The sequence below is a fragment of the Medicago sativa genome, chromosome 7 (assembly GCF_051527215.1).
Source record: "Medicago sativa cultivar Bolivia chromosome 7, Bolivia_mono, whole genome shotgun sequence".
Classification (NCBI taxonomy): domain Eukaryota; kingdom Viridiplantae; phylum Streptophyta; class Magnoliopsida; order Fabales; family Fabaceae; genus Medicago; species Medicago sativa.
This window is the reverse complement of record NC_140755.1, coordinates 82,668,714-82,693,112: the sequence shown is the minus strand read 5'-3', so window position 1 is coordinate 82,693,112 and position 24,399 is coordinate 82,668,714. Positions and strand designations below refer to the sequence as shown.

General features: G+C 32.3%; 1 protein-coding gene and 3 long non-coding RNA genes across 5 annotated transcripts; 2 read left to right on the top strand and 2 right to left on the bottom strand.

Annotated features, from left to right (window-relative positions):
* Positions 1–149: 149 nt before the first annotated feature.
* LOC146909284 (uncharacterized) lies at positions 150–3,790 on the bottom strand. Its single transcript, XR_015018174.1, has 3 exons — positions 3,707–3,790; positions 3,155–3,204; positions 150–311 (listed from the first exon to the last, which is right to left on the bottom strand). It is a non-coding gene; the product is annotated as an uncharacterized LOC146909284 (long non-coding RNA).
* An 88-nt stretch (positions 3,791–3,878) lies between these two features.
* LOC146909283 (uncharacterized) lies at positions 3,879–4,517 on the top strand. The gene is made up of 2 exons (XR_015018175.1): positions 3,879–4,017; positions 4,197–4,517. It is a non-coding gene; the product is annotated as an uncharacterized LOC146909283 (long non-coding RNA).
* A 3,039-nt stretch (positions 4,518–7,556) lies between these two features.
* On the top strand, positions 7,557–14,919 carry LOC146909282 (uncharacterized). Its single transcript, XR_015018173.1, has 3 exons — positions 7,557–8,443; positions 13,402–13,582; positions 14,795–14,919. It is a non-coding gene; the product is annotated as an uncharacterized LOC146909282 (long non-coding RNA).
* A 40-nt stretch (positions 14,920–14,959) lies between these two features.
* On the bottom strand, positions 14,960–17,133 carry LOC146909281 (protein HEADING DATE 3A-like). 2 transcript variants are annotated; one of them, XM_085724643.1, is made up of 4 exons: positions 16,789–17,133; positions 16,604–16,665; positions 16,466–16,506; positions 14,960–15,516 (listed from the first exon to the last, which is right to left on the bottom strand). In XM_085724643.1, the coding sequence occupies exons 1-4, from the start codon at positions 16,987–16,989 to the stop codon at positions 15,290–15,292; spliced, it is 531 nt and encodes a 176-aa protein (XP_085580769.1). In that variant the 5' UTR covers positions 16,990–17,133; the 3' UTR covers positions 14,960–15,289. The 2 variants fall into 2 exon arrangements, with proteins under 2 accessions (XP_085580769.1, XP_085580770.1); XM_085724644.1 differs by having other exon boundaries at positions 16,831–17,030.
* Between the last annotated feature and the right edge of the window lie 7,266 nt (positions 17,134–24,399).

The following is a 24,399-nucleotide window of genomic DNA, read 5'->3' as shown; positions in this document are numbered from 1 at the left end:
TACATATATATATATATATTGGTGAAAAAAACTACAAGCGTGGGAGATATGTCTCGCACACGGTCATACTTTATTCTTGTTGTTACACTTCGCAACATATATAAAGCAGCCTCAGCAATTTGTTTTATAATCAGCAGAAAGGACCTGACTATTCCTGATCTATATAGTAGAAGACGAATTGACTAATGATGTGAGCATTAAACTTTATATACAGTCGAAACACAGATAGGAAATTACAATTTAACACCAGATGCCCTTCTTAAACATGACCTTTATCTTCAATGCCTTATTTGCTGATTCCACTTGGTGACCTCTAACTATTTCTTTGATGCCTAGTTCCTTTTGTTCACAAAAAGTATTATCTTTACATTAGTGTACCGGTTATAAATAAATTGGTTATGTTATTTAATTGTAACAAATTGGTCGTTTAAGATTTTTTGTATCACATAGGTCTTTTAAGTTAATTAATTGTAACAAGTTTGTCTTAAATTTTTTCCGTACCAGTTAGATCTTCTGAATTGTTTAACTGTAACAATTTGAGGGACCTAAGAGAATCCACAATGGAGACACCCATTTTTGGGTACTTAAATGGCTCTCCCACGTACACATCACTCTTTTATCATTTTTTAATAGTAGTACCTAATAAGCACACAATCCCTCCAACCCAGATCTCACACAAAGTTCTTAAATGGGACCCACTAATCAACTATCAATAATTTTATATCACTACATTTCAATTTTTTAATATTAAAAATGTGCGGGTCCCGTTTAAAGTTGGGGGTCTTAAATAAGACCCCGGGTCTTAAATAAGACCCCGGGTCTTAAGAGACCCCAAAAAAAAAATTCCCCAATGGGGGTACCTATTAGGTACGGTGTCTTAATTGGTAAAGACACCACCATTGAGGATGGTCTAAGTGTTACGAAAAATACTTAAAGATAAACTTGTTACAATTAATTAACTTAAAAGACAAAGTGATACAAAAAAACTTAAAGAACCAACGTATTATAATTAAATAACTTAAAGGATGTTCGATATAGTTTAGCCTAAAAAATAATTGACAACTCTAGCAACAATTAACTTAAATTTTTAGAAATTGTAGGGCATGTCAAAATCATTTCTTGGAGTTGGGTTGCTTACGGGGAAGGTAGAAACATAGGCCTAATTTTAGACTTTAGTTTATCATAAGCTTATTTTTAAACTTAAATCTAACTTTTGAAAGTCTGATGTGACTTGTTAACCTATTTAAAAGTCTATATTTTATACGAAGACATTTAAAAAAGTAATATAATCCGTGTTTAAATATATTAACGAACTAATAGACCAAAAAGATTAAACTCCATTTGAATATTTAACAAGACATTTTAGAGGATTTGACCACATATGCTATTATAGTTCAATAATAGTTTATAATAATACATTTAAATATGCAAAAAATTAATATGCGCTAATAATTTTAAATTACCGAAAAAGTTAACAAATTTATAATGATAAAAAAATATTAACCATTGTTACTTAGGTAGACCAACATCATAGGTCTGAAAGGCTTTGTTTCTTTTTTTTTTCTTCTGTGGCTCGCGGTCATAACTTTGAAGTTATAAAGACTTCTAAAAAACTTTAGTCTGCCCTATTTAACAAAAAAGTCTAGTTTGATACTCCCTCCGTCCTGCAATACTTGACATATTTGGAAAAAAAATTGTCCCACAATACTTGACTTTCTCAAACTTTTAAGCTTAATTTGACAAGTTTACCCCTTATAGTTACTTTTTGTGGTCTTCATGTAAAAGTTTGTAGTGGAACAAAGAAAGTAATCATTACTTAAAAAAGTGAAGGTTTAAAAATAATAATAAGGGCAATTGAGTAAAAATATCATTATCTTTCTTTCATCTTTACACTTTTCTTGATCTGTGTGAAATGGCCAAGTAGGTCAAGTATTGCGGGACGGAGGGAATATATAACATAAGGGAAATGTTAACCAATGTCCCCGGGGCACTGGTTAAGGAGTTAAATATAGTAGTATCTTGCATTGAAATTTGTGCTGTCATTGCATTAAAAGCTTAAAAAGTGTTATTTTTGACTTAAAATTTCCACTTTTGGCTTCCTTAACTATTGCCCCGGGGGCATTGGTTAACATGACCCATAACATAATACAGCCTAGTAGACCCTTATAGGCCGTCCAACCAATTCCAACACTATTCAGTGTAACCATAATAGATTTCACCAATACTCTATATCACAAACAACAAAGTTGAATTCACACTCTTGGAGAGTATTTGCATATGCAACAACTCATTAGAAGTTGACCAACGCGTTTCACAAAAATTAAACTCTACTCCCTCCGTTTTAAAATGAGTGTCATTTTAGCAAAAAAAAAATTTCTTTCAAAATGGATGTCACTTTACATTTTCAATACAACTCTAATTTTTTTCTTTCAACTTTACCCTCAATAAATACTCCAACTTTTCTCTCACACAATTTTCAATGCAACTTTAATTTTGTCTTTTTCTTATAAAGTAAGGGCAATTTAGTAAAAGCGTTATATCCAATGATTATTTTATTCCATTTCTTAATATGTATGCCAAAGCCTAAAACAACACTCATTTTGAAACGGAGGGAGTATTTTACATTAATTTTTCTAAACATTACTACCTCCGTCCCGGTATAATTGACCTACTTTGGTTTTTCACACAGATTAAGAAAAGTGTATAAATAAAGGGGAAAGTGGAATATATTGTATTGGGAATGATAAAAGTAGTATTATTTAGTGTTATATTGTATTGGGAATGATGAAAGTTGTATTGAAAATTAAAATGAGTCAGTTATTTTAGAACACTTTTTTTTAGATAATGGGTCAGTTATTCCGAACGAAGGGAGTAATATGTTTGCACTGGTGTGATGTCGGTTGAAAAATTAGTTTTGTCCTGTTACTGTAGAGTAATCATATTATTGAGTCAATTTTTTTTTTTTTTTGTTTTGAACACTACTCACTGTCAGTTGAAAGATTAATTTGACCCAATAATGTGATTACTCTATGATAATAGGACAAAACTACTCTTCCAACCGACATCATGATTCATGAGTGCAAACCTCTTTCAATAAAAAAAATCATGAGTGCAAACTTTAACTACCAAAACTTTTTAGCCAATTTAATACTACCTGCTAGTGGATTGACTTGGATCCGTCACAATTCAATGCCATATTTGACCCTATAAAGCAAAACACGTATAGGTAAGTCATAATCACAAAAAGGCAAGCATAAATAAATAAATAAGGGTCATGTTAACCAGTGCCCACTGGTTAAGGAAGTCAAAAATGGAAACTTTAAATCAAAAAAGACATTTTTTATGCTTTTAATGCAATGATCACTCAACTTTCAATGCAAAATACTACTATATTTGACTCTTAACCAGTGCCCCGGGGCATTGGTTAACATTTCCCAATAAATAAATAAATCAGATGTGAATAAAAAAAAATAGACTATAGCCTGTTCCTCAGCTTTTCCAACCCACGTTTTCTATAAAAACAACGTTTTCAACCCATGTTAACCCAAAAGCTTCAATTGTTAGATTTTAAAAATCACGGTGGTTTTTGCTTTGGAAATCCCCCAAACTTGCTTTTGTGCTTGCAAACTCCAGCCCAAACAAGCACATATTCAATCTAAAGTTCAATCCACACCAAAAAATTCATCCATAGTTTGACTGAACTCACAGAAGCTGCAATGATAGCAGTATAACTCAGGATTTTTCTTCAAAAAAAAGCTCATGATGAAAATTTGAATGAACTCATTGACATTACCTGCAAATATTAGATAGATATATATTGGAAATGGAAAACAGAAATCAGGCATATTCATCATGAAAATCAGCACGGTGTACAAGTGTAGATCAAGCACATCGTACGGTGGAGAGTGGATATCGTTTCTGAACTGAAACTAATCCTTCCCTCAACACCACCATTGCCACAATCTCACCTTCACTGTCACAAAACAGAGTCCTCCGCTACAACTGTAGCAGCATCAGGTATATCTTCCACTGCTATCTCTTTCAGTGAATTGCAGGTTAGTTAGGGTTTCTGATTTGAGTGTGAACTCTAACAAATCTCTCTGCATCTATGTTCTTCATGTTGGTTTCTTTTATTTTCATTTCGAGCGCAAAGGCTAGTAATTAGTTGTTAAATTTAGATTTATTTCTTCGTTCAGGTTTGAGCCAAGAACCACTAACTCATTTTCTCTCTGCTCAAAGCACTTGAGCTACCCAACTCTCTCTCCTTCGTGGTTTCTAATTTGGGAGAAATGTTAGATTAGAAATAGATGAAAAAGAGTAGCTGTTTCTGCAGAAATTAAAGTGTGATTTCTTTGCAAAGAGAGATGGTTTACTAGGTGATGGTAGTAGCCACTGAGTGCAGAACAGTTACAGTGCTTTGAAGATATTTTCTTTTTGTTTTTCTTCCAGCTGGAGATATTATCCTAGTTCAAAGGGTTTTGTTTTGAGATATTTTAATTATAATATTTTATTTTCCATTTTGCATTGAAAATATTTTATTTACTAGGGCTTTCCTTTTTGTTTTTCTTCCAGCGGGAGATATTATCCTAGTCCCGTGGCACTAGTTAAGGAACTAAAAGTAGAAAGAAAAGTCAAATTTTGCATAGAAAAGAACACTTTTTTAACTTTCAAAAAGTAGTAGAATACTCAGTTTCTAATAGAATATTTCCCTCTATAATTCCTGGACACTGGTTAACATTTCCCTTTTTTAAATTACTCTCAGAGTTACGTTTGAGTATCATGTCTAGTGTTTGGATCGGTGTTTCATAGTTTTAAAGTGATTATTTTATGGTTGACTATATAGCACACTTACACGCACTTTTTTCTTAAATGAATACACACACTTTATTCACTATATAAAAATGCAATGAAATAAATCAGTTTATACAGAGTTATCTTAATTTAAATGAAAATGTGAGTGTTTAAGTTTTAAAATATCTTAAAAGTTTGGTAAAAGAATCTCAAAATATGTTTAGTTAAGAAATACTTTGATCCTCAAAATATATGTGGACGTTGTAAAAATTTATTTCACTTTGATCCTCAAAATTTTGTTCTAGTCCTTAAATCTTTTTCATTGCAATCCCTATATTTTTTTTTTACTTTTTTGCATTTTGGTCCCTACATGACTAATTGAACAACTAAAGTAAATAAAAATAACTCACCGAAACTGCAAAGGTAGAAAACTCAAAACTCATTGTGAAAATCTTAACGAACCCATCCAACAACCTGCATAAATTTCATTTCATTCATAATCACACAACTTTTACAACAATATTAGATAGGTTTTATATAGATATATATTTGAAATAAAAAACAGAAATCCCTCATACTCATTATCAAAATCAGCCCAGCACGGTGTGTAGAAGTTAGAACTATGGATCAAGAACAAAGTACAGTGGAAAACTGCAGATTGTTACTGAACTGCAAATAATCGATCCATCAACACCTGCGCCTTCATAATCTGACTTTTACAGTCACAATAATCAGGTATATCCGTCTTTGAATGAACTGTTGGTTAGTTAGGGTTTCTTATTGTGTAGGAATTCTTGAAACTCACCGTGCATCTACATCATTCAACTTGCTTGTGATTTGAAGGGAATAGTAAATATTTAAGAAATAAAAGAAAAAATTGTTGCAGAAACTGTGATTTCCTTTCAGGAGAGATGATTTACTAACCAGGTGACGCACAAGTATCCACTGAGTGCAAAACAGTGCTTTGAAGATATTTTCTTTTTTCCCTTCTAGCTGTAGATATTATCCTAAAGGGTTTTGTTTTAAAGTTTAATGATGATGACTCGAGAGTTCAAAACAACTTTGCACCACAACCAACACTCAGAATTGCCATGTTAATTGTTTTGGGCAGTTCTCGCACCGTCGTTAAACTCTTTGTTTTATGCATATTTAAAAAAAAAATTGGTTTATTTATACATTTGGGGAAAAAAAAGCTTCAAGCGTGGGAGGTATGGTCTCGCACACGTTCCTGCTATTTTTGTTGTTGTTGCATTTGTTAATAATTTTATTTTATTTTATCTGCGAAAGAGGACCTGAATATCGCTATAGTTGAAGCAATAGGACTAATTTGAGCATGTACAGGAGGGCAACTCTTCTTGATGCTCTTCCACTAGGAATCACAGTACAAATTACATGTCACAACTGCTTTATGTGTTTTTGCAATGATGAAGCCTCAATAAACTTAGAATTAATTAAAGTGTTTTTGCAATTACAGTTAAAACAATAAATTAAACTTGCAAAATAATTCATTTTTCTTATTGTGTTAGATTTTTCTTCGTTTTCTCCTATTGAAATCACTGGTCAGTGGTGATCAAATCATCAATGATCTTTTCCCCGATGTGGTTATTGTCCTATGAAGGATCAATTTCAAATCCATTCCAAGTCTGGAGGAACACTGGTGCAGGCATAGCTGTTGTATTTGTCTTGTTGCAGAGACAAAACAGAGTAGTGGAGGTAGTGGTTGTACAATTCGTACAATTGTCCTTTTTCAACGCTCTTCAAGAAACCAACATCCAATGCCTTCATATCCTTTTGAATTAGTCGTTGCTTCACTCTTATGGTCTTCTGCAATGCTAGGAGTGATTAAATCTTTTGAACAACATTTTTGAAGCTTTGATTCTTCTAAGCTTGTGATGATCTTCAGCTCCTGATGATCTTCAGAGCTTCTAGGGAAAATGTGCTTCTGGTGAACTTGCTTCTGATGAGGTGCTTCTGATGACGTCATCACTTCAGGATCACTTGTCTTCAGAACCTCTTTTCTTCAGATGCTTCAAGCTTCATTCTTGTTGATTTCATTGCTCTCTTTTGTTCTTTCAGAACCTAATAAAGATACCAAATTTTTTTGTCTATGGTCCTGTACACCTGAACAAATATTAGCATATCCAATTGACAATTTTTTAATACCTTATTATCATCAAAACTCTATAGGGTAATGTTAAACACATTTTGTTCCAACAATATGTTCATGTTTAATAGAAATGAAAATAAACATTTAGTCCCCGCGAGCATAGCTCAGTTGGCAGGGACATGCATTGTTATATGCAGGCAGGGTTCGAACCCCAGACACCCCACTTATTCGCCTTAAAAAAGGTAAATTTTAGCCACTAGGCTACCTGACCACAAATAAAAAATGACCAAAAATAAAAAAGTGAGCATTTAAGTTTTAAAAAAATCTCAAAAAAAATGTTCAATTTAAAAACACTCTTATATTTTGTGGTAGTGTAATATACTTATCATTTTAGTCCATTAATTTTGTTTTCAAAATGGTCCTTGTAAAAAAAAATAATTTCATTTTGGTCCTAAAAAAATTAGTTCTTCTAATCCTAAAAAATAAAATAATTATATTTCATTTTAGCCCCTGTAGCTTTTTAGCATTTCAGTCCCTACATGATGACACATTGAACATGAAAAATATCAAACTGACTAAAAATTGCATTTCAATCTTTTTGTTTTGTTAAAAATTGCATTTCAGTCTTTTTGTTTTTTGTTTTGTCTAAGACATTTTTAGTCTCTATATCATACATAACTTACCAACAAAAAGCAAGAAGGCATCTTGTTGGTATACATAGTACTAAACAATTCTTATAAACATTCTTTTAACCATGTAGTCTCATACTTGCATGGATTCGGGATCCCTCTCATTCTGATGTGGATTCGGTTCGCCTAGGTTAGAAGAGGAACTACTATAATTTCTTTTGTCCATTTTTTTCTTTCCTACACTCTTTATTTTTTCGCATTCATTCATATCTTCAGCATAATTTTTCGGAAAAATATTAACAACCTTAAACTCACGAAAATAATCCTAAAAAGTCTTAAAAAAACTAATGGCTTCAAACAATTATGATAATGGAGAAAATGAGGTTAGTGATTACTCCCTCCGTCCCTATATGTAACCACCCTTTCCCTCTAATAAAAGGGTGTTTACATATAGGGACGAAGGGAGTATGAATTAAATGATAAACCTTCATTAAATATTTAGTCCCCATTTTTATTTTTTTTTACTTTTTTGTTGTTAGTTACTCTACATGACTAATTGAATGTTAGTTACTCTACATGACTAATTGAACTATGTTTCAACAAATAAAAAAAAAAAGTTACTTCTCTTAGGAACAACAATATATTTGACCAACTAATTCATGGCGATTACTTTCGTTCCATGGGATCAAAAACTTGTATTTACAGTGATTATTCTACAAGAATTGGACAGAACTAATAATCTTCAAACTTACATCACTCAAGTGTGTAAAGTGGCTATCAAATTATTAACCAGTAAAATACCTGCTGGTGGATCGACTTGAATCATCACAAACAACTCATCGCCAACACCACCACTATCATAATCTGACTTTCACCGGCAGAGTAAAGTCATCCCTCACCACCGCCGCGGCATCAGGTATATCCTCCACCACCATCTATTTCAATGAAATGTTAGTTAGTTAGTTAGGGTTTCTGATTTAAGTATGAAGTATGAACTCTTACAACTCAATTTGCATCTACAATACTATATTCAACTTGTTTTTGTGATTCTGATTTGAATGAAAAAATTGTGTAGAAATTGTGATTTCGTTGTTAGGAAAAATGATGTGACGCACAGGTTTTCAATGAGTGCAAAACTTTGAAGATATTTTCATTTTTCCATTTCCAGCTGGAGATAGATATTATCTTTGTTCAAAGGGTTTCTTTTTGGCATATTTTTATTTTTATTTTATTCATTGATATTTTTGGGGGAAAAGGCTTCAAGCGTGAGACAAAAGGTCTCAAAGCAATAGGACTAATTTGAGCATGTAGAGCAAGCAGGGTTTCTCTTGATGTAAGATTTAAACTTAATACAATTGCAAAACCAATAGGAAATCGCAATACAAATACAAATTACACGAATAGGAAATCGCAATACAAATACAAATTACATGTCACAACTGCTTTATATTAAATTTTACTACATTAAACACAGCATCAATAAAGTGTTTTCTGACCACTACCAGCAATAAACTTAAAAGTAATTCATTTTAGTCATGTTTATGTTCTCGAATATATGATCATGTTTAAGAGTGTATACATGTGTGTAATTTTGCAGTAAAATCAGAATATATGTGTCTTTTGTGGTACAAAAAATGTGTCTAATATAAATATAAATGAAAATAAAAGTGAGTATTTAAGTTTTAAAAAAAATCTTAAAAAATCATCAAATAAAAGTGCTGTCCTTGTAATATACTTATCATTTTAGTCCCTTAATTATTTTTTTCAAAATGGTCCTTGTAAAAACAATTATTTCATTTTGGTCCTAAAAATTTGTTCTGGTCCTCAAATAAAATAATCAAATTTCATTTTAGCCCCTATGATTAACTTTTTTACATTTCAGTCCCTACATGACCAATTGAACATAAAAAAAAGGTAGTGTTAATTTGTGCCCTTAGGGCACATGTTAAGAAACTCAAAAGAAGAAATATTCTCTAAAATTTTGTGCATTCAATCCATTAAAAAATTAAAGATTAAATGTAATGCACACATTCCAATAAATTGTTTTTATATTTGATTCATTAACGTGTGCCTTAAGGGCACAAGTTAACATTTCTCTAAAAAAAAAATATCACCTTGACTTAAAAAAATTGCATTTCAGTCCCTACATGATACATACTTACAATATTTCATTTAAAAACAAGCTTAAAAATTTTATTTTCAATAGTTATTGCATTTCAGTACCTACATGATACATACTTCCAATATTTCATTTAAAAACAAGCTTAAAAATTTTATTTTCAATAGTTTTTTTTTGTATATATTTTCATTAATTATCAATACTTGTTCAATGACAGGAATATTATTATCAATACTTGTTCAATGACAGGAATATTACTTGAATAGCAAATATTGCAAAAATAGAATAAGAAAAATACTAAATTCACACAGTGTACTATTACCCAGAAAAAGATATGTGACTGAAGCTTAAACATATCAGTACCATCACATGTTAGGCCAGATCAAGAAACTAACCTCATCATAAATATGGTGAACCCCAATGAGGTATATGTTGCATGAAGTACCTAAAAAGTAGTATTTGAAATTACCTTGTATACATATACATATATTGTAAGTATAATATAAACAAGAACTGCAGTGGGTCAGCCATAATATCATCCTTAGATAGAAATAGAAAATTTAAAACAAAGTACCTAAGTATACAAAAGTCAAGTATAAAATAGGGTTATCTAATCTAAACTCCAAATTAATAAATTTGAATGAACTCGCCAGTAGTTGTACAACTAATGGTACAACTAATGGTTAAACTAATTTAAAACAAAGTCTTGAGTGAAATCAATGGTAAAAATAATGAATAACAAACATTTCTTAATTTCAATTGAACTTCAAAAATAACACAACTTACAACTGCAACCTCCAGATCTGCCACCACCATCACTTTCAGGTTGTTAACAATACCAATACAAAATAGAGAAAGAGAGAATAGGGAAAACAAAACGGCTGGGGTTTCATAGAATAATAATAGCTTAACATTACAAAAATGTTATAAGAGAATATATAATAAACCTAATGGACTCTAACCGGCTAATATAAAGGTCCAATAACTTAAGCCCAATACTTTATTATCTAACATCTACCCTCAAACTCACAATGAGTTAACAAGAAACATTGTGAGTTTGTCAAACAAAATACGAAAAACATACTAAATAATATAAAGTTCTAACACTACCCCTCAAGCTGAAGCTTACTAAGCTTTAAGCTTGTTACAAATTAACCCAGAAAAATAAACCAAATCAGCTGTCAGCAAAACCAATGGAGAGCGGCAACCAACCAAAATGAGTTATCTTCGTAGGAAGAGCAGCAAGAACCATCACCATCACCATCAACCAATCAAGGAGAGAACCATCCAAACAAAAGAACCGGTAGAGAGAAGCAATCATACATAAGAACCAATAGAGGAGTAACCAAAGAATCATCAAAAGTGGGAGAAGTGCAATCAGAAGAATCAAAAGGGGGGAGAAGTGCAATCAATCGAAGAATCAAAAGGGGGAGAAGAAACCAAATTGTGAGCACTCGACTCACCAAACAACCAAATGTGAGAACTAGACTCACTAAACAACCAAATTGAAGAATCAAAAAGGGGGAGAAGAAAGCAAATTGTGAGCACTCGACTCACCAAACAACCAAAAGTGAGAACTAGACTCACGGGGAGAAGAAACCAAATTGTGAGCACTCGACTCACCAAACAACCATAAGTGAGAACTAGACTTACCAAACAACCAAATTGAAGAATCAGAAGGGGGGGAGAAACCAAATTGTGAGCACTACTTTGACTCACCCAACAACCAAACAAATTGAACCAAACTAAATCGAACAAAACTAAATCAAGACAGCTTGAAGAACCAAAACGAACAAAACCAAACGAACCAAGAGAAGCTGAACCAAAGCAACCAAGACAGACATAAACGAACAACCAATTAACCAAATACAAACACAAAGAAACACACGAAGACTAAAAAAAAGTAACTCAAACTCAAAGCTACACTCAAATAAATAAACCAAGAAAACAAGACCACGTACCCAATGGTGAAAACCACTAAATCATCAACATCCATATGCTAAGCCACATCATACTATCAACACAATATTCCAATAACATAATAATATCACTTGCAGCAATCAAATTAGTAACCTATTGCTCAATGAATCCAATTAGCACTCACGTGCCACCCACATCAATCCACCACTTACTATCCAAGTAACAGGGCCGGACCCTGGGGGGTGCAAGCAGCGCTATAGCACCAGGCCTCCCCAAGGTATGGGCCTCCAAAAAATATTTACAGCCTAGTACCCCCCACTAACATACCAGTTCCTATGCTGTTGTAGCATGTTTTGCTGTTGCTGTTTCGGTATTTTGGGAGGGATTTTGTTTATTTTTCTTTTGGTGTATGGCTTTTTGGTTTCTTTCCTGTTGCTGGCCTTTTTTTTCTGCTGTGTCCTTTACCGCTGTTTGCTTTGGTATAGTAGGCTGGGCACTTTATTTTATCTGTTGTAACAGTTTGCCATTTAGTGCACTCCTGGTGCTTGGCACTTGAAATATATGCAGTTTCAAAAAAAAAAAATTAGCGTTTTCCCCTTTCCAAAACACATTGTATGAATGAGCCTCATTTTACTTCCGGCCCGAGCCTCCAAATTCGTTGGAACGGCCCTGCCAAGTAATAATCAATATGTTGGATGTCTTCAACAACAACAATAACAATGCAAGAATCCAAGAAGGTGAATGAACACGTGATGCATAAACCAAATACCAACAAATTATAATGCTTTGATGAATTCATTATTCTTCACTTAGCTTAAAAAGAAAACCGAAGCAAACCGCAAACCGCAAACCGACGGTGCAATAGGACAAAACGAAATTACCAATTCAAAGAAATACATGGACCGTAGCTTCCAATTGCAACAACTTAGACATATGCTGAAACTAGCAATTGCAAATCGTGACCAACCAAGACGAAGAAATAATCCAACCCAAGTTTGCGAGGGCAATCAAAACTAAACAGAGACACCGACTTTCAAACAGATATCCAATCCAATTTATAAAATCCATCCAAAATTAAACGACAGAATCAAATCAAACAGAAGAGAGCGAGAAAGCGAGAAGAACAAACCGAAGAAGTGGAACAAACCAAACAGTTCAAGGCGGATCAAACCATGCTCTTGATACCATGTTAACAATACCAATACAAAATAGATAGAGAAAGAGAGAATAGGGAAAACAAAATGGCTGGGGTTTCATAGAGTAATAATAGCTTAACATTACAAAAATGTTATAAGAGAATATATAATAAACCTAATGGACTCTAACCGGCTAATATAAAAGTCCAATAACTTTAAGCCCAATACTTCTTCTTATATATAAAAGTTAACCCGAGTGATTATTTTAGCCCTAATTTTAACCTAAAACCTAAGCTAACTTTTATTGTATTACCCCTAACCTATTTTGAGACCCTATACAATGAACCAAAATTCACTCCAAAAGCCTAACAATTTTTCCCTATTTTCCCTCCTCTAATCCGCTAATACTAATCCCAAAACCCAACAAATCAGATAAGCAGAAAATCACGTTATTTTTCTTAATGTGATGCCTTTCATCAGATTTTAATCTCTATCTATTAATCTTTCGACCTCGATCATTTTTGCGTTATTCTATTTGCCTTATCTTTCTCATTCCTTTTGTATTTTCAATTTTTCTTAATTGATTTTCTCTGCAATTCCATACTCTAAGCTATGCTGATATCTATCAGGTAGAGATTTTGTGTTTGGTTATATCTGAATCATGATTTTTGGTTGATGTACTTTTTCATGGTAACGCAGGTGGTTGTTTGTTGTTGAGTTTAATAGTGGAACTGAAGTTCCTTTTCATATTGCTCTGGGAGGAAGGAGAACGTGGTCAAAGAGAAGGAGAAGGATATGAAGGTCAAAGAAGCTAAAATTGAGGAATCTGTTGATGCTGATCAAGAACACCGTTCATCCAAGCAAGAGGTTGAAAATAATGGTATGAATTTGATAACTTGGATTGATTCATTTGTGGTATTTTTGTGATCATTGTTCTTGAATTTATTGTATCATAATTTGATTGTTTTGAACTGAAATTCAGCATATTTTGCATTCTTATTAAAAATGATTAGAATCACCATAGAATTGGTACCAAGTTGAATAGGAATAAACACCAAGTTTTTAAGAGTTCTGCAATTGTTTGTGGCCGATTTGCGTTGCCGCTACTTTCAATATCAAATACCAATTTTTGATGATGACTTGAGTAACAGACCTTTTGATATACATGTTGTATAAGCTGATTGAATTTCCCAACCACGTTTTTCAATCTATTACTCCTTACTCCTCCGCTTCTTCCCTAACTGCCGTAACTGCATTCTTTTTTTTTTTTTTTTGGATCTATATCGTACCATCACATGAAAATAACCGGCAAGTGGAAACGGAAGATAGTTGTGCGCAGAATTTGTGAAGCTGCACAGATCAAGTTGGGTGCTCTGATGGTTGGCCTAAAAACAAAGTGACAACAACTAATCCACACACCCACAAAAACATAAAATCAGCCGATCCTAACAAAAGCACGACTCTGCTACACAGAAACAGCAGCAAAAATGCTGTCAAAACAGAAAAATACAGACAGAAAAAACTCAGCCAGCATAACGGTTGCTAAACTTGCATTGATATAACTTGCTTCTATTACGACATATAAGATAAAGTGTAATCATTGTTCACCTGTGGTATAACAGGACTCTCTTTTGAAGGAATTGGTCTCAACTTGCTCCAATCAAAGAGGATATGACGTGTTCAAACATCTTAGTTAGGAGCGTTTTTGTCTCTCTATTTTTACTCAAATGCGGAAATGATCCCCCATTCAAAAATACTCACTTTTAGTCGTTCTTAAAGATTTTTAAACTTAAAAAATGGTACGACTTATATGTGAACTATCTTTTATTTTGGAATAATATGTTTTTCTTGACAAGTATTAAAAACAGACGAATTGGTGTCTTTTTAATCGGTAAGACCCAGGTCGATGGTCTAGTTATTATCTAACACAGGTAACCATTGATTAATTAGGGTTTTTGATTCGAGATTTTGAGTATGATGTTTCTCAATTCACTGTATGGTTTTTGATTTGGGGAACATACAAAAAAGATTACCAAATTATTTCATCTGTTTCTGATATGAGTGGAAAATTGGATCTGTTTGTGGTTTGCAGTGACAGCAGCTACCATGTAGAATACAACACTGAAGATATTTTCATTGAGAAAGGGTTTGCCATTTTAACTTTTTTTCTTTCTTTCTTTTCAACTTTATTTTTTTATTTAAAGAAAGAAAAAAACATATATTGAGTTTGAGGAAGATGTCGTTTTGCACACGTCGGTGACATATATCAATGGGCAGTGGGAAGCTCTTTATTGATTGATGATAATATACGATACATTATACAGACACAAACATAAAACGACACACATATCTATACTTAGTATTTGCTACTTTTACAATTGTGTATTAATTTGGCGTGTGTGAGTGTATAATGTGTATATGTAAATATAATTAACTTTTATTTGGGTGTTGCAGTATTTAACTACTAACTAACTTAACTACGTATATGTTTGCTATTACAATGTCTTGACTCATGATGATACATTGTGATACCAAACCAGCCCTAAGCTTCCACTTTAATTTTAATTTCATATAGTTAATATAATAATTATCTAAAGGTTCTTCCGCCAGAGCCACTCTCCCTTTGACAATTGAAGAAGACAGCAGCAACAGGTGATCCAAGATTGTAGAGTTCAGCAAATTCTCTTGTGTTGAAATTTTGTCGCCATCCTGGAGCATAAACCCTTTGTCTACATTGTTGATGAAATAGGACAAACACGAAACGATGGATCCCCGAAGTGGGTCGTGGCCTTTCATAATTTACAACCTCATTACCTATGTGCAAATCAATCAAACTCAAAATTAACTAGGGTGGAAAATGTAACTTTGCAAATGAACAATTCTACCAATAGGCATAACCATGTAGTCTTTCTCTTTAATAAGTAAAATTATGAAAATAATTCTAGTGTTGTTCTTAATTTGTTATTCACATAAACAATAAATGAATATGCTACAATGGATTTATTTTTCATTTCTTAGATGTTTGGATTGACTCTGAATTTGACAAAACTATGGCAACACAATGTTTTTTTGAAGTTCTAATGCATTGGTTTTTACCAAAATCATATTGGCATGTGGTGATTATGTTAAACTCAACTTCAATTCAAAGCTAAATTTTTGAAATTTCAAATAACAGCTAAAAACCAAAAAAATTAAAATTTCTTCATTACTCTAATAGTCTATACAATGTAAATTTCAAATTGATCTTTTTAACACTTTCAAATTATGCAAATTGGTTCCTATATTTTAAAAAAAATTACATGAGTCCCTATATATTATTAAAATTTTGAAATTTGGTCCCTATATTTTTAAAAAATACAAATTGGTCCCTTTAAATTTTCAAAAACTGCAAATTGGTCCCTATAATTTTTAAAAATTGTAAATTAGTCCTTTTTTCATATTTTGAAGTTAATCCCTCAACTTTTCTGAAATTTCATAAAAATAATCCAAGTTTAAGACTGGAGAATCATATTATTCTATCCAAGCAAGAAAAATTAGAAATGAAGAGAATTCAATTGAAGTATTTGAATTCTTAAAATTCTAGTTTCTCTAAAATTTCTAAGTATCTCATCCAAACACACTCAGTAATGTGATTACTCAAATGCTTCAGATACCCTCTAACTTTATTTGTAAAAAGTCACAAATGAAAGAATAGTTGCCCATTGAGTTCTTGTTATATTATTTGACCTAACAAGTAACAGATTCATGTATAAAATATCCATACCGAAAGTGACTTCAGTGGTTCCTGGAATATCAGTCACCAACCTAAAGTTTATTGAGAGAAGAGTGTTAGCTATATATTATTTAACAAAAGTCTTAGGTAAATCATAAGCAGCATAAGGCATGTAATTGATTTACTCACCAGTGGAGGTACTCCTTAAAAGTGGGGTTACTTGGGCTAGGTGAATCAGGATCCACCATAACCTATAAAAATAGAGCAAGAAATTAGAAACTACATTATGATAATAGGCTAACTATAGACTTGTGTTAAATATAAAAATGTATTTCAAAAACAACAAAGAAATAAGACTATATAATGTAAATTACTAGGGTGTAGAGGTTTCTGAGATCGTTTCCACCAACACTCACTCTGGGTTGATTGCCAATTTGAGAAGGTTTGAGCTCACAACCATTATTCACATCTTTATTACCATAGGTCACTCGGAGAGGAATGGAACTTTCAAAGGAGTCTATCACATCCCCTATTACACGCCCTACAGCCAGTGGATTCCTACTGCTACCGGCCATATGTGGTTCTCAGTTCTCACACTTCTATACACAAATTTGTCTTAGGGTAAACCTCCAATTGCTAGAGGTATTTATAGAAGAAAGATAGAGGTCATGGATAAATATTCCTTTCCTGTTGCGTACCAATCTTTCTGCTTGAATTTACTCCAAATGTTTTACATTTGTTATTGTGACCATTGATGTCAAAATCCCGACTTAAATCCTAAAATCCAGGATTTTGCGACTTTCTTCACCTTCAACGACTCAAATCCATAGTAGAATCCCAAAATAGACAAAATCCATAGATTTTGATTGCGATTTTACGATTTCTTATAACAAAGTCATTTATGACTATATACCATTTATAACATATAATTAGTATTAATTTTTTTGGGTAAAATCCATCGATTTTGATTGCGATTTTACAATTTTCTATATGGATTCTACAAAAGTCCTTGAGTAAAATCCTTCGATTTTGATTGCGATTTTACGTGTCCCGATTTTGCTATTCCCTTTCGACCTGAAGTAAAGTTCCGATTTTGACAACCTTGATTGTGACCACTCAAGTGTTCCGCGGATATGAGAGGATCCATTATCATCCAAAATAGATATATCTATTTTTTGGTACGTAAATAGATCTTACTTGTACATTATTTGTTAATAACTTTTTTAATAATAATACTTAATAAGCACTCAATCATTTCAACCAACATTTCTAAAATAAAAAAGTTTTAAATAGGTCACACCAATAACGTAATATAATCTATCATCATTATATTATGCTCATATTAAAGAACTATGAGACCCACACAAAAGTGCTTAATTGAGCGCTCTTGCTCCATATGCACCATTGACATCTTCCCTCGTGGCTTAATGAGCTAAGCATCCACAATAGTGGATGGTCTAGGAGCACCTTCAATGGACCTTCGTTAAATAGTTTTTCACACCAAGAACAACACTTTTATGAAGTTGTTCCACTTGACCACGCCAACATAATAATATATTTAGCAATAAACCAAAATATAAATAAAATATTTATAAGTGAGGTAAAATTATGAGTATTTTAAAGTTTCACCGTTGAAGTAAAAAATAAATGAGCTGATTCAAGACGATGTACCTATAATGGGACCCATAAAATACTTTTGGATGGAGTTTACCATTAGAGGTGTTCTAAGTCCATCGTATTGTTGACCTAGTAAATATTTGTTTATTGTTAGATAGTTTAGACTTTAGAGTATACATAGCAATGTGGCGGGGATGGTTTTTACCTTCCCCGTCCTCGTCCCATGTTGGCTCGGGTATCCCCATTCTTGTAGTGAAATCATTTTTTAAATAAAAAAGAAGTTTTTCCATCCCCAAACCTGAACCCGTCCCTAACCTACAATTTTATCCACTCAAACCTACAACGAGAAATTAATTATCATCAATTTTTCTATTAATCTGATCCATTTAGGGTAGGAAAACATGGATTTGGATTTTCTGCTGTTACAGCAGGGTGCTGTAACAAATCAGGACTGTCCAATTTAGATCAATGGTTCAGATCATTAAACCATGTTAAACTGGTGTCTAATCTGAACCGTCCATTTTTATATCAGTGGCTGGGATTTATTATAGCACCAAAATGTGTGCTTTTCTACAGCACCAAATCCTGGTCCAGGAAAACACATAACACTGTGTATTTATAAATTACAAACCAGGGAAAAAATCTCAAAAGTTTATAGTGATGACTATTAAAGGATTGCATGTTGCATGTCAACATATATAGTGAAAATATGAATGTTTTAAATTAACTGATAATCCAAATTAGCAAAACAACAAATAACATAACCAAGTACAAAGCACATCATTGTTCATTGAAAATCTACAATTGCTAAAACAAGTAGCCAGAACAACAATGGCTTCTCTCTTTCTCGAAAATTTTATCAAAACAAAATAAAAACAAACTCAAACATAAAACAATACAAAAAAAACACCTAAAGATGATATTGCGAGACCGAGAGAATATGGGAACAATTTGAGTTTGAAATCATCATCTTCTACACTTGGAATCTTTAAATTTTCTACTACTTATGTGAACTGTTTCTAGTGTAGATCAGCATATGGAACATCACATGTTTGAATTCAAACTGAGCAGTGGTGATATATGGTCTCACTTTGCTTGTTTGTAGGGTGCTTGGATCAAACAATGCATACTCCTTGATAGATCGATATATCCTTGTCATTTGGCATATCAATTGTGTTATTTTTTTGTTCGCTGTCTTGTTTGAATGATCCTCCTCTAAGCTAGTTTTGTTGGAGCTGCAACTGATCTGCACAAAGTTAGGATCTAGTTGCTCTTGATTTGGATTTGTCTTTGATTTAAACATCTTTCTTGTACTCTTGAAAGTCCTTTCTATTTCAGAATTAATATGAAACTCTAGTGGTGATTGTAACATGAGCATTCAAGCCACACCTGTTAAGCAATCACCTTAAAATATTAGTAACAAAAACAAACATCGTCGCACAAAGACGACGAACAACCAATGTCGCACGAAGACGACGAAATCACAAAATAAAAAACGAAATAGATGTGAAAATCACTTATTTCAATAAAAGGGAAAGAGAAAAACGAGTTAGAGGGGTGATTTTGGGTCAAAAATTGATCCTAAATCACCCCTCTTTGGTGGATGAAGGAGAAGAAACTAGGGTTTTTGTGACGGCTCACAAGAGAGAGATTTGAGTTTTCTTTTTAAATATGGGTTTCTTTGACAAATGTTTGAGTTTGTGTTGAATATAAAGATGAATGTTATTAATATTTGAGTGTGTTTATGAGTTTGATGAATTTATGGGCTTTTTAATAGATTTGTTGACTTTTTAATTTATTATGTAAAAAAGAACAATAATATCATCATTTTAGAAGATAAAGAATCAAAATAGAGAAGAAAAAAAAAAGATAAATAACAAAAACGTTATCAAAACCCGTATAATTTGATAAGACTCATGTGAATTTTCTTTAATCAAAACCCATATAGATTTTAATCAATAAAAAAAAAAAGTGTTAAAATGAATGTTGCCGAGGCTTCTTAAAAAAATGTGTTTTCTAAGCCTTTACTCTAACCATGAACCTAATATAGTGTTCTAACTAGCCGCAGTCTACAAAAGAAATCATTTGTCATCTCCTTCCAGTTATGTGTCAATGTTCAAATTATGGCAGTCAAGTTTTCGACATTAGTAAAACATCGACTAATTAAAGCTGCCCACCTAGCTATATGTGTGTTAAAAGCAATGCAAAACAAAAACATTAGAAGGATTTTGCTTCCGTAATGTATGAATGATTAGGTTACACAGCCATAACTTTTTGAATGAAAATGACCGAAAACGTTTCAGCATCCGATTGGCTAAAATGAAAATATTCAATATCTAGGAATAATTATTTTATCTCATATAAAGAACTACAACATTTATTGGTTAGAAATTAACTCATCTTTGCATTATGTCCTCATCTTGTTGATCTACTTGTGCTCCTATTAGGAATCTCATTACATTCTGTCTAAAAGATTAAACAGACCATTAGAACCACTTGCAAGCACGTGGTGATGTTCAGCTTTTGCACTTTATCGTCCCCTTTGAATTTGCCTTTTAATGAAAAAGAGCACTGGCCTCGGAAGCTTGTAACTTTTGTGGCTACCCATTACTTGTTTAATTAATCTTTTTGGAACCTTGCTCTTTTGTCTACTGTATTGATATTCTTGAATGACATATATACGATTCTTGAATTTGGATTAGACTGTAATTGCATCATTAGGGAAGTTTAAAGGATTAATATTTTCGATTAATGACAACTAAAAAAGTTAGTTAGACACCATATCTTATATTAAGATCTTATGACTTTCGATCAATGTGGGACTTTTGATCAATATGGATCATGCCGCTTATATGTTATTTAACATTCTCTTTTTCATCTAATGTATGATTTTTAAGTGTGAGTTCATCGCATTCATCTTATTAGGTTCCCCCTCGAGCATATGTTTCTTTTCATCCACATACACTTGTCTGGCCTAACCACCGTTGTTAGAAAGACTTTTGAGATGAGGAACCAGTCCCTTTAGTAATTGTTCTAGATTGTCCGGAGACCTTGCTCCTAATATAGGATCCAAGAACTATGCCCAATCCATTGGGTCCAACAAACGCTATTCACACTCTCCTCTTGCAAGAGGGGTAAGCTCACAACATATAGAAGCTTAAGACTCTTACGGAATCATAACGCCTTTATACCCCCTTTTACACCTCAACGGTCGACGGTTACAAAACACCACCTTTTGTAACTGTCGATTTATAGATATCTACCTTTAATGGTGGATTCCCCTTTTAACTCAATAAAAGAGGAATTAAATAGTCCTCCAAGGTATGATCAATCTCTCCTTTAACTCGTATTTGCTGACATGCTAACTTGAGCATCATAGTGTCTTCTGCGTGCACCCCTGTCGTTCCAACCACCTCGTTGCTCACCAAACATTGTTCTTCTGATCAGATTAGATCAATAACCATATGCTCTGATACCACTGTTGGATCATGAGGGGGGTTTGAGCGATCATCATATTAGGCTAAAAGCAACTCTAAATACACAAGTAAGTTGAACATCACATCTTAATCTAAAACTTTAATATATTAGGTATATGAGTCATATCATTTTTATGTTGATCAACATCCGCTTTTCCATTTAATCTGAGACTTCTAATTTACACTTGACACACAACACTTAGCTACACAATTTATGATCGAAAATCAAGATTATTTGCAGATGCTTTTGTTAGCTCGCAATCTGAATCATCCGATTTTCAATTAACAATCAGGATGTAAAATATTGTGTAATTACATGTTTATACAATAGCTTTTGATTATATTTTTATCTTAATTTTTGTTTATATACACCTTTGTCTTTCTCGTCGAGAAAGTACTTACTAAAAAATGAATCAACAACATAATTCAAATTAGAAATCACATAGGATATAATGTGTTTTCAATATGTCATTCAATCATTATAACTATACGGAGTTCGATTTAGTTGATATATCCACTAAACTCTTATTACAATGAGGGGCTAATTTTGATGCCTTTGTAAAAAGATTTACATCGTCGATAAATCATAACATTTATTTGTATTACTTTCAAGTTAGATATGATGAAATTACTTTTTTGAATGTTTGAATAATTATGATTAACTAACTAATAAAACAAAGGGTCTTGCTAACCATTGCCTCCAGAATATTGGTTAAGAAGTCAGTTATAGTAATATTTGCATTAAATGCTTAAATAATGACCCCAAAAGGGGAATATCTGCATTTAAAGTTGTGTAATCAATGCATTAAAAACTTCCTTTTTTGACTTAAAATTTCCTCTTTCGACTTCATTAACTAGCATTACCCTAAAACAAATTATGATTGAGTAACTGTGTAAGAACTTTTCAAATATGTTTTTTTTCTAATATAAAATCTCTTTATATTATCTGTGTCTATGAATTAAATATTTAATTAATGTCAATTATTGTTGTTTTTTACTTTAATTAATGTCAATTATTGTTGAGCATTGTGGGTATTTGTCTGGTACATAAATATAGGAGATAAATCTTGTACCGTGTATCTTTCAAAAAAAAAAATCCTGTACTGTGTATAAATTTGTTTTTATTACTACAACAATAAATCTCATCATTGAATTAATCAAATGAAATATGATTAGACTTATGATTAAAAATAGGGTCTTGTTAACGAATATCACAACATATTCTTTAAGGATTCTAAAATAAGAAAGGAAAAAGTCCTTGAAGTTACGATAGTTTAAAGTTATGATAAAGTGTTATGTCTGATTCAAAATATAATATACAATCTATTAATATTTAATATTACGAAATAAATTCTTTTATGCAACTAGTTTGGTTACTTTTTATCTGGACTACATGGAATGATCATAACAATAGATTCTTTAATAATGTAGAAAGTTCCATAGACCAGTTGTTAGATAAAGTAAAGCGCTACTCGTTAAGGTGGTTTAAGGTTAGTAACACAAACTTTGTTTTTACTTTTACTTCGTGGTGGTCAAGCCCTTTATTATGTTTGGGCATTGACTAACTGATTTGTAACATTGTACAAGTGTTTCTATTAGGAGTGTCCTAGGCACACCTTGTGCATCGAAGACTTCCTTTTTTTTGTTCTATATACCATTTTTGATTTTTTTCAAAAAAACATTACGAAATAATATCTAAAAAAAATGATTTTTGAATAATGTTTTTTTTGCTCTTGTTTGTTATGAGCGGTTGTTCAATCTCACTCACTCGTATTATAATGTGATAAAATTTAAGTCTTACAAGTCACCATACTGTCCATACATGTTGAATCAAGCACTAAAAAAGAAAAACATACACAGACATAAGATTCCATCCCTCTTGGCTAGAAAATATTCCCTCTATTCCCATTTCCCACATCCTAATTCCACTGATGAAAATGTCCCGTCCAAAATCTCCCTAATTTGTGATTCCTATGAGGAATCAATGTAAAAAAAGATTAAGAAAAGTTGTGGCGACGGAAAAGTGAGGAAGAGGAAATCCATGAGAAGAGAAAATGATGATAAAAAATCGGTGATTCTTTTTGTTTGTCAAATAATTTAATGGTTAAGACTCACACATTTCAAATGCAGCTATCAACTGAATTATGTTATCATAATAAATAAGGGAATTCTATTAGTTTAAAATTTGAATTCAATTTAAAATAATTAGACAATGAATGCGTATTCAAACTCGAGGTTGATAGAGAGTTTGCCCTATCAACCTTAAGTTTGAATACGCATTCATCATTCAATGACATCTCATTTACTAATATTTATTTAAAGGGAAATGATGGATCTCGCGAAAGATATCTAGCAAATTGATCCCGACGTGTATTCCATTCATTGTCACTTTTTTATTGACTCCCATTTTTTCAACCCAACTCCCATGAATTTTGTTGGCCTTGCTTTTCTATTGGTCCATTTAGTTTCGCTATGCCCTCGGGACGTTTTCTCTCGCTTGATATACAACATTGCTTTATTTAAATATTTTAAATTACTCTTCAAAAAAAAAATTAAATTCAAATTTTAAATTTCCTATATGATACTTGTATATTTCAAAACTTCTTAGTGCCAAAAATTATGAGAGAAATTGCTAAATATTTAATCTCATGAAATATTTTAGTGATTGTTTTAGGATTAATCAAGGAATAAGATTTGTTGTCAAACTAAACTTTTTTTATTGAGTAGATCAATTTTATAAAATTTTATACATTTAAAAAATATGTGATATTTCATGTTTTCTTTTGCGTGTGTATATATTTGTGGTCAAGATTCTCTATGTTTAATGAACACTTTGATTTACAAAGAGTAGGGCTGGCAATGAACCGAACCAATTCGTAAATAGTTCGAGAC